This window comes from Antechinus flavipes, chromosome 2, assembly GCF_016432865.1.
Source record: "Antechinus flavipes isolate AdamAnt ecotype Samford, QLD, Australia chromosome 2, AdamAnt_v2, whole genome shotgun sequence".
NCBI lineage: Eukaryota > Metazoa > Chordata > Mammalia > Dasyuromorphia > Dasyuridae > Antechinus > Antechinus flavipes.
In genome coordinates, this window is record NC_067399.1 from 666,442,386 (window position 1) to 666,453,578 (window position 11,193).

General features: G+C 45.4%; 1 protein-coding gene across 2 annotated transcripts in view; it reads right to left on the bottom strand.

Annotated features, from left to right (window-relative positions):
* BICC1 (BicC family RNA binding protein 1) overlaps positions 1-11,193 on the bottom strand; it is a 262,599-nt gene that overhangs the window by 39,194 nt on the left and 212,212 nt on the right. For both annotated transcript variants that reach the window (XM_051982628.1, XM_051982629.1), the window contains exons 9-14: positions 8,829-8,960; positions 6,173-6,359; positions 2,950-3,111; positions 1,776-1,972; positions 1,493-1,625; positions 473-629 (exon numbers count right to left, since the gene is read on the bottom strand). In XM_051982628.1, the coding sequence (XP_051838588.1) occupies positions 473-629; positions 1,493-1,625; positions 1,776-1,972; positions 2,950-3,111; positions 6,173-6,359; positions 8,829-8,960 (968 nt within the window). The remainder of the gene's footprint in view (positions 1-472; positions 630-1,492; positions 1,626-1,775; positions 1,973-2,949; positions 3,112-6,172; positions 6,360-8,828; positions 8,961-11,193) is intronic.

Genomic DNA, 11,193 nt, shown 5'->3' on the forward strand with positions numbered 1-11,193 from the left:
ATTACTTGACATCTAGGGGAGGAGTGGGGGGAAGGAGGGAAAAATTTGGAACACAAGGTTTTACAAAGGTCAATGTTGAAAAATTATCCATGCATATGGTTTAAAAATTAAAAAGCTTCAATAAAAAAAGAAATCTTAAGGTTCGAGTTCTTGATTATAGGAAAAACCAAGGCCTAAAAGGGGAGAAATATTCAAAAGATTATCTGAATATTCACAATATTATCTGAATAGTATCTGAATATATTATCTAAAATATTGAGAAATATTATCTGAAGTCACACAGACAATATGTTGTACAGTTAGGATTCCAAGTCAATCACTCAATTTTACTTCTAAGACTCAGTTTCTCCTTATATAAAATCTGGGTTGGTACAACTACTGAAAGGATTGTTTGCAGGAAAGTGCTTCCCAAACCTGAAGGCGCCACATAGAAAGGAGATGATACTAAATTGACTATGAAGTCAATACCTACTGTAAATGAGAGTTCTTTGTGCCTTGCAGTAATTCTACTGTCTGCCTCTTGGAGCAGGACACCTTGGAGGAAGTCATCATCTGCTTGAGCTCAGCGGTATTGGCTGAATGGGAAGGACTTCGAGGCATCCCCACTTCCACAAAAGCATCATTGCAACCTGGGAAATCAAGGAAGACCAAATGAGAAATAACCAACATCTTGGTACAGGTATGAAACCAGCTGCCACAGATTAGCCAAAAGGGGGCAGAGATTTCTAAAACCAACAGGTGCTTTTCAAACACTCAATATGTACCAGGGCCTGGAGATACAAAGATAAAAATGGCCTCAGGTTGCTTACCATCTGTCCTGGGGAGAAAAACATCCACAAATAGGTATTTATAAAAGAAATGCAAATGATTCAGACAGAAAAATGATAGCCACCCAATTCAAAGCCCTGCTAACTCTGGGAATTCTGGAAGTCTCCATTTGGAACAGAAAAGGCTGTCGTTAGTATGACATAAATTGATGTAAATTTTTAAAAATCTGCTACAAACATATATGTGTTATCTATGGCTTTGTAGGTGTGGGATACACACACAAACATCTGCAGAGATATACATATGCTGACACGGCTGTGCACCCAACAACCACAGAAGTTTGGAGTTTGGTTTCTATTTTTCTGTGTTTTATACGTTGTCTATGATAAAATGCTTTAGAAACGCTTCCAACTTTAGAGTCCTTAGTGATCTTTGTCCAGTGCCCTAGTAAGGAAACTGAGGTAGCGAGAGGTCGGGGGATTTGTCCAAGTTGGAAGTGACAGAGCATGAACATAAATCCAAGTCCAAGGGTTTATCCACTTCGCCATAATTAATAGTACCCCCAGTAATTATCTGATTTAATTTTTTCATCTTTCATGGCATTTTCTTTCAACATATCAGAGAACCAGACACAGCTACACCCCAAATTATCTGGAAAGGTTGCCCCATTGGAGCAGGAACCACTTCCAGACTAATGCGGGCAAGAACAAAGGGGGGCTCCTACCTTCGGAGGCACTGGATTTGGATGACACTTGCTCGGAGGCATTTGTCTGGCGTGAAGGGTCACCATGATTTCCAGTCAGCACTTTTTCTCCAAGGGATGAGGTCGATATTGCACCATATTTTATCTTTGACGACTGAAGCAATTATGGGACAAGATCAGAGCTTTAGTTTCACCTAGATACTCACACATTTTCCATTAAAATAATATTTATTGTGAAGGTTAAAAAAAAACGAACAGCGTCGGGGCTTTGCCAGGTACAGGTGCCCCGGGGCAGGGAGCTCACCTGCACGTGTCCATTGAGAGCAGGAGAGCCTTGGGGGCCTTCTGACTGCATGCCGTTGACGTGGACTTCTACAGGGGTCAGGCCGGGAGGCGGAGATGGCGTCGTCTGGCTGTAGCTGGGCACGCCGGACAACAAGATACTGGTCAGCGTGGCCTGGGCGGTGGAGGGAATCATGAGGTGTGGGAGCGCTGGAAAACCTAGCAGGGAATCACAGAGAACCCGTCATCACCAGGTCCTGCTGCTGCAGTCAGGACCCATGAAAGAGAGCGGCCTTCCGTCCCCCTCACTCCGAGGGACATTCAAGTTATGAAGTCAGAAGGCCTGTGGGGCGATCTGGTCTGGACTCTGGTTGAAAAAGCATGTGATGGGGCCCTGTGGCTTCCAGTCAGCCCCTTCCTCCAAGGGATGGGTCGCTATCTTTGAAGACTGAAGCAGTTAGCAGAAGAGGAACCCAGCTAATCCCGGAGCTTGGTGCCTAATAAATGCTTGTTCACTTATGTGGCTCGGTAGGAGCACAGGCAGGTCTACACTCAGAGCCCTGACCCCTGTTTTGGGTAACTTTCCGGCACATCGATCCGCTAGCTACACTGCTAACATGGCAGAAATGCTTCTTATTCATCGCATGGCCACTTGGGAAGACCACGGGGGCCTTCGGGTTGGCAGGGAAAGTGACTGGAAACTGGGCAAGAGTCAGCATGAAATAGTGGAAAGAACCCTGGTGGGTGGGAACACTGGCTTGGCTACTCAGACCCTGGGTGACCTCAGGCAAATGTCTTCACCGCTCTGGGTTCCAGTGCTTGACATAGGAATAGTAATATTATCAATAATAACTAACATTTATACTTCACCTAGTATGTACTGTATTGATAATACAGTCGGTGCTTAATAAATGCTTACTGACTGACTGATGAGGTTGGACTAGGGTTCCTTGCAAGGTTCCTTTAAGCAGATTTGACACGTACTCAGTTGTTTTAATGACACTGTAAAAATTCTATTTTTTTTCCACGTCCAAATCAACCCTAGAAACATCTGTTAAATGTCTGTAGCTCCCATGGTACCGATAATACAGCAACCCAAACACTTGCCCACAAGGAGCTCACGCCCCAGCGGGAAGACACCGTACGTAACGTGCTCGGGTTCCCGCGACCTCCCTTCGCACTCACGGCCCGCTGACCTGCGGCACTCGAAGTGTTGGCGAGCGGGGGAGCCCAGAGCGTCGGGCTCGGGGTCCCAGAACTCGGGCTCTGCAGGGGGCTCACAGAGCTGTTCAGAGCATTCAGGAGCGAGTTCGGAGTCGTCGAGGTGTTTACAGACAAGGCGGTCGGGCCAAGAAGACCTGTGGGGAACGGACGTGGAGAGTCAGCCCGCGCAGTGGTTCTCGATTGTGTTGTGATGACGTCTCTCGTCCTGCTACTCGGAAAGCCACTTACAATAAAACGCACGGGGCAGCCCCAGAGTCTAAACTCAGCTCTAAGACTGAGACAACACTGGGAATTCTGGGACATCCTGCACTTGGGAAATTCCTCCCATGGCGTTGTCCCCGGAGGTTCTGTTGCGCTGGGGAGGAGACCCTGGGTCTTCAAGGTCTGCACTAACAGGGGACTAGCCCAGGAGCAACCTGTGGTCTGAGGACCGACCTGGCTCTCTGCAGAGGCTGACCACCGAGGAATGGAAATGCAGGAGAGTATGGAGAGGGTGTGGCCGGGACAGTGTCGGACGGGGATGTTACGGTCCCTGTGGAAGGAGGCTCGGACACAGCCAAGTTCACTTAATCTACAGTCTTCCTCAGGAGAACCCAACTCCCTTGAGGCTGGGATCCACTGGGGGACTTTCTATCTCCGGCCCTACTATGTGCTTAGCACACATTCGATATATAACAAATGAATGTAAAAAAGAACTGAACAAGGAGCCTGCCCTGTCTCATAATCGCAGGACTTCAGGGGGTACCTCGTTCACCCAATGGTGGGGAAGGAATATCCCCCACAGGGTCTTACAACAAAGCCTGGGGACCATGGAGGGAGAGCTCTCATTCTTAGGAAGGCATTTCCCAGCATCAAACCTCCACGTGTCTCTGCAACTCTGGCCCCGGCTAATGGATGACTTGCTCTCCCTTCTCATAATGGGGGCGAGGGCCTTCCCCAACCTGCTGCCTCTTCCTATAGAACCCTCCAGGTCAGATTCCCAGTCTTGGTATCCACAAAGCTCCCTTGGGGTGGATTTACCCAGGGCGGGGGTTTGCCAAGGACAGGGTCCGATGGCCCGACAGCTCCTCTGGGTTTGAGCTGACACTGGAGCTCAAGCCCTTAAGGTGTCGCCTCTCCCCTCCCAGAGCAGAGGAATGGGTCCTAATGGTCCGTTTCAGATAAGCTAGTCTGTTCCCAATGGGCTGTTTGCAATAAATGGGACATAACCAACAAGTATCTTATTATTCTAATGATCCCCTCAGTGCAATTCCTCCTCTTCTCATCAAAAAGCAAATGACCAAAAGGCTTTTTTTGTTTGGATCTAGCGCCTTTAGTTCTTCGGGGGGCAGACAGGTTTGCTCTTAACCTCAGATTCGGGTGAAATGGTTGAGAACACGTGTATGAGTGTGATGTGGCCTGGCAGCTGCTCTCTGCCGGTCAGATGTCATCCACGAAGGGAACGGGGCATCAGAAATTCCCACAGTCCCTCCACCTTCTCCTCTAAGAGCTGGGTAGGCTGAAGGCCTCAGGGTGGGCCCCCCCACCCAGTTCCCCTCTCCACGTCCATACCGAGGTGGCGGCTAGTGTGGATTGCTCTGCGGGGGCCAGATCTCCTTCCACCAACTGAATAAAGTCTAAACTTGTCTGTCCAGCCTTATATTGCAGTAAGGTGAAATCAATGGTGGATGGAGGGGTGGTGGGGGAAGGAGGAAGGGAAGGAGGAAGAAGGGGAAGTGCAACAAATCTCATTATTGACTCTGAGGCAAGCCTCTGCTCTTACCTCCATAAAATGGAAGCCAAACTGGATGACCTCCAAGAACAATTCTACTTCTAAAACCAGGATGCTCGTTACTGATACAACAAACTTTGATTAAATTAAATGTACATATAACAGACAGTGCCAATACAAAGATTAAAATGAATTAGTTCCTACCTTCAAGAAGCTTCTATTCTAGTTGGGGGGAGAAGAGGGGCACCACACAACATGTACACAAATAATGAAACAAAAAGCACATTGAAACCCTTTGCAGAGGAGAAAGCACCAACAAGTGAAGGGATTAGTCAGGACTCTTGGAGAAGGCGGTGTCTGAGCTGGGCCGAGAAGGAAGGTGAGGAGACTCAGAGAGAGAAAGATAGAGACATAGAGGTAAAGAGAGGAGGAAAGGGAAAAACAGAGAGAGAGAAGAAGGAGAGAGGGGGGGTGGAAAGATAGAGACAGAGACAGACAAAGAGGGAGAGACAAAGAGGGACAGAGAGAAAGACAGAGAGAGACAGAGAGAGAGACAGAGACAAAAAGAGGAAAAGACAGATACAGAGAAATAGACACAGACACAGAACAACAGAGACAAAGAGAGAGACAGCAAGAGAAAGAAATAGTCAGAGAGAGACAGAGACAGAGAGACAGAAGAGAGAGAAAAAGGGAGACAAAGAGACAGACACAAACACAGAAACAGAAAAAGAGATGGATAGATACACACAGAGAGAGAAGTAGAGAAATGGAAGTAGACAGAGAGAAAGGTGAGGCGATTATCCATCCGAAGCACAAAGTGGCCCCTACAAAGGCATGGCAGCAGGAAGATTTGTTGCATATGGGGAAGAGTGAGTTGGCTGGTTTAATGAAAATGGGGAAGAATAGGAGAGAAGCCTGAAGGGGTGAGTGGGGAGCATTGCAGACGGAGGATGCGAGTTTTCTCCTGAAGGCCAGCAGGAGTGGGGAAGATTTTTGAGGACCGAAGTGACATTGTCAGATCTGTGTCTACTGATCTGGCCAGGGCGGTCGGTCACAGATTAGGCAAAATGGAGGAGAAAAAAGCCAGTCTTGCTCTATAGGGAAGAAGCTTTGGGCCCATCTATGCTCAAGACCGGTCTGCGTTCTCCGGCAGCCTGGCTTCCAAAGCCCCTCCTGTTTCAGTCTCTAGACTGATGGCAATCTTGCAGAATAAGACAAGACACACACGGTCAAATAGACCATTTGACTCCCTCCCTCATATTGTTCCTGCTTTAAGAGGACAAACAGGAAGAGTCGCTGAGAACAAAGTCATCAGCTCCGGATTACCGAGGACGATCCCACAAGACTAGGGGTGACAGAAACATGCAGAGACGTTAACGGGAAGCAGAAGCTGAGGGGTCCCGTTCCCTCGGAGGGGCGGGGGGGGGGGGCTGAAGAGCAGTTCACGGGTCATTGACAGACAGCTGGAGTAATGCATTTTATACCTAGTCCAGTGAGTCCCAGGCCCGCAGAAGCTAAGATATCCAAGCCCGGACATGACAGGCCGGCAGGGCACGAGACTGGAGACCGGCTGGTTGTTATGGTAACGCCACTACTTTCAAGTCCGAGGAGACATTTCCTGGCTTCATACATATTTAAGGCATTTCGCTCAACGCTTTTCACAATCACAGACTATGAAAACACATAATGGGGGAAAAAATGTGAGATGCAAGTCGAATGCAAGGGATTGGGGGTGGGGGACAACAATGAATGAGTTAATTCCAAATTCCACTCAGGGAAACACAAGCATTACCTGAAAAAGCGGCTTCGATTCCGACAAAAGATTGAGAATTCAAACACAAAGCTTTTCCTTTCGCCATTTTTCATAAAACAAAGCAAACTGGGAACTGAGCAAAGCTAACAGGGAGGCTTGGATGCGGGGGTAAGAAGATGGTTTTGAGCCCTGAAGGGGAGCCCCTTAAGACCAGAGGGACCCTAAGCAAAGTCTAGACCTTAGTCTCCTTGTCTGCAAGATGAGAGTTGGACTAAAATGGCCTCCCAGCTCTCACTGTATGGGATGAACTTTCTAGATTGCCCTCCCCGGAGTAGTCCATAGAAATGGCAATGGCTTTCCCAAAAAAGATCAAGCTTCTCTCTGTGCTTCAATGTTCTCAGCTCTAAAATGGAGCTTCAAAAGTAGAAGGCCAGTAAGGGTCCTTCCGCGTCTAAATGTCTAGTTCTTGAGCAGCTAGAAGCCACAGAGCAGGGGCCCCCAAGGCAGGAGGACCTGGGTACAAATCCGGCCTCAGACACTTAACATGTACTAGCTGTAGAATCAGCAAGTCACTGAACCCCAACTGTCTCACTGCACAAAAATAGATGGATGAATGGATGGGTGAATGAATGCCTGGTTCTCCCGGCTCTGAACATGGTGGATCCGCAAGCTCGGCTTCAATCAGAGCAGGTAGAGGTAGAAAAAGCCTCCAAAGGCATCCTGGGCAATATTTCATTTTACAGATGAGGAAACAGGCCCAGATAGGTTACAAGCTCCTTGAGCGCAGTCCTGTTTTTGACTCTTTCTGCATCCCTAGCACTTGGCACAGTTACGGGCTCCTTACAAAGGTTTCCCGAATGGAAGTGAAACAACTTAGTCAGGATCCCAGAGCTAAAACTCCAAGTCAGGTTTTCTGAGTCCTGTTCCCCACTCCACCCCCCACTATGTATGAATTACTTCTCTAGAACTCAGAGGAGATTTATCTTTCACTTTATAGAATAGCTGTAAACCAGCAAAGTTGGCAACAAAGCAATTTTCTACACAAGGAATCCCATTTTCCTATTGATTTCCTTTCTAGAAATGGAAAAATATTCATTCCCATGGTACAAACCACCTAGCAACATTTTAAAATTTGAGGTGGCAAAGGGGATAAGATGGTGGCCAGCATCATTACACGGCTGTGCAACACACAATTAAATTCCATGGTAACAGCCGGCCCCATTCTCTCGTTAACCCTTTCCTGGCCTTTGCTCACTGGATCACTCATTCAGCAACTGGTCGTTCAGCAATTCTTCATTCAAACATTGGAAAGAGAGAAAGGTGAAAAATGATTGAGTTGTTGCATTTGGATTTGAATTACCCACTGGGCTTCAACTAACTGGTTGAGTACAGTAAGCTCCTTAATTTTTCTGAGCCTCAATTTCCTCATCTGGGAAATGGAAATAATGGTCATGGAATTCCCACATCCCAAGGGAGTGAGAGGGAAAGTGCTGGATAAATGGTCAAATTCTTTAAAAATATAAAGTTTCATGAATCTTTTGTCTGGTCAAGTGAATAAAGTGCATTAACTGAGCTAAATGTTTTATGGAGATCTTCCAAATCTGAGCTGTGTATGACACTCACCTTTCTTCAGAGTGCTTTAAGAACCTTAAAGGACCACCTCCACATGCCTTCCTTGGTATCATCCCCACAGATTCAGCATAAGACAGTGGAGTGCTCACTATCCTGCGACCTTGGGCAAGGTCACTTAACACCTTTCAGCTGTGGGTTCCTCATCTGGAGAACGAGGGGACTGGACAAGACCTCTAGCTCCAGGAGTATAATCTCAGTATATTTTCAGGCTACATAGAATCAGTGAGATTCTCTTGGATTCTTGGAGACACAGTTTAGAAAGGTGAGAACTAAAAGCAGATCATTTTACTAATCAAGACCTCGCTGAATTTCAGAGGCTCTCTCTGTACCTATATCCTCTGGATATACTGCTGTTAATCAATGTCACCCTAAAACAGGACCAAGGGAATGAAACACAACAAATAGTTCAGTTAACTCAGTGCTCAGGGGATTCAAATTAACACCAGATTTCCTTTCACCTTGCTTTCCTTCCCACCCATAATACAGCAAATACACTTAAGTCAGAGGATTGAATACAGTACGTTTCACTCTAAAATGAATTATCGGTTGGGATTTATATTTTAAATGGGAGTAGAAAGACTTAAGGAAATTCAGGAAACTATTTCAAAATGACCAACACTTCTATTGGGAATGGATGGTAAATCAAAGGATTCTATTGCATTCCAAGTCAAATATACGTATGAGTAACAAACAGCTTTACGGGTGAGTCTGGACAAGCTGGGTCTGGGTTCTCGGTGTGTGGATCCAGAACCCACCTTACTCGGTTGTTTTGGCTTGGGTTTGATGCTGATGAAGACATCTAGCTGCTCCATCAATTGAGCGATGAACTGAGGTTCCACATCGATTTCTTCCTTCATATCAAACATTAACACGAGAGGAAGACAGCCCTGGAGGAGGTGACGAGAAAGGCAGGTCAGAGGAACAACATCTTTAAAAAAGCCAAGATGTCTCAAGACTACGTAAAGCCCAATGTGTGACAAATTCAGTCAGATTTTGATGCTGCACTGTATAGTTTATTTTGCTGGAGAAGAAGATACTTTTGTGAACGTGGAAATAAGACCCTTAAAAATTTCTGGTCCTCCACTTATCTCCTTCCATGATATAGAGCTGGAAAAAAACTTAGAGGGGAATGAATAAATAAACAAATGAATGAATGCAAAAACATTAAAAAGGCACTGCTATGTGCCAAACACTTAACTCCCTTCATTTTACAAGATCAATGTCACCGCAAGGCTGACATTTGAATCCAGGCTCCAATTCCAAACCCAAGGAGCTGTTCCCCATTAGGGGCCTCCTACTCTGACAAAATAATAACTCTAATAGAAAGAAGGGAAAAACACATATTTAAAAAAAATATTTAGAGCATTTGTGTTTGTCATGGCAAAGAATTGGAAATTGAGGGAGGATCCATCACTTGGGAAATGAATGACTGAGCTGTCTAGGAATAAGAATGTGATGCTGTAAGAAAATATGGAGAGGAAGTTTCAGGGAAACCTGGGAAGATCCATATGAACTGATCCACAGGGAAGCAAGCAGAATCAAAACAATTTATCCAATAACCATCAGCTTTGAAACACAACGGAACTCTGATCCATACGATGACCAATCACAACTGCAGGGGATTCACGATGAAGAGTGCCCCCCACTTCCCTCTAAGGGTGACTGGTTCAAGGTGCAGACTGAGACATACTTTGGGAACATGTGGCCAATGCAGAAGTTCATTTTGCTTGTGTACATGATTGCAATGGGTTTTACTTTTCTTATTTTCTGATTGAGTAAGGAGAAGGGAGAGAAGGGAGATGGGAAGAAGAAAAGGTGGACCTGAAAATAAAATAAATTTCAATTTTATTTTTTGAAGAAAAAAGCATACTCCAATTTTTAAAAAATAGATTTTTTAAAAAATGCTTGTTTAATTTCATTAAGCAGAGGGGAATAGTGGGTCCTGGAGTACCTTAAGAAATATTTAATTCTATTGATGCTTCAAATCTTTCTCATGTTCAACATCAGTGAGGAGAATGTTTGATGTCCCCTCAAAAAATGTTTTATGTGCACCAAAAGCAGCCAGGACATCCCAGGAAGAAAAATGCTGCTGTTTCATAGGCTCTCATGGGCAGCATTTTTCCCCAGAAAAGATCAACAGTTTCATGTTTTATTATTTAGGTTCTCTTCATTCCTGAATGGTTATCCATGGGCCAGATGAGTAAAGATCCTACAAAACATTTCACCGGCAAGCCCCAGCTTCATGAATAAAGTCAGATATAAACCTGAGATCTACCACTGAGATTCCTCTTCCGTGGCACCTTGGAGAGGGCTCTGTTTACCACCAGCACTTTTGTAAAGGTGGATTAGTGGGAGGATGGAAACAACAGAATTAGGGGATTCATTAGGAGGCTTCTGCAACAGTCCATCTGAGGGAAGTAAGGGTCTGACTAGGATAACAGAATTCCCAAGACTTACCAACTGATCCAACATGAAGATTGAAGGAAAGAGTTAAGGATGAGCTTTGATAAGCTTTGAAAGCCTCAGGCAGCAAGTGGTCATGCCCTTAACAATAACAGTGAAGGTCTGAAGGGAGGCTTATGGGGGAAGTAAAGAGTTCTGGTTTGGACAGGCTGAGTCTAAAATGCCTTCAAGAACACATAATTCAAAATGTCCAACAGGTTGTATGGTAGCTCAAGGGAGAAGTGAAGGCTGGAATTATCAGTCTGGAAATCATTTGCATGGAGATGATCGGCAAGTCCATAAGAGGAGACATCAAGGGAGATGCTATAGAGAAAGGAAGGATGTGGTCCCTTGTTGTGAAATGCCTATGGATGGGGTTAGGACATGATCTAACAAAAGATATTCACACGGAACAATCGACAGGTAGGGGAGGAAGCAGAAGAAGGGAGAAATGGATGGCCAACGGTATCAAGAAGAGTCGAGATGGATGAGGGCACTTTACAGAAAAAGATTACCCACAAATAAGATTTAGAAGAATTAATTGGCAAATTGGGGTGATGGAACTTTTTACAAAAGAAGAAAAAAGAATTTTTGGGGGGTAAAATAGCCTTGGTTTTTGCTCAATGATGCTAGTTTGAATAGTGGGTGATGATGATGAAATGGTAGATCCTGAAGGCT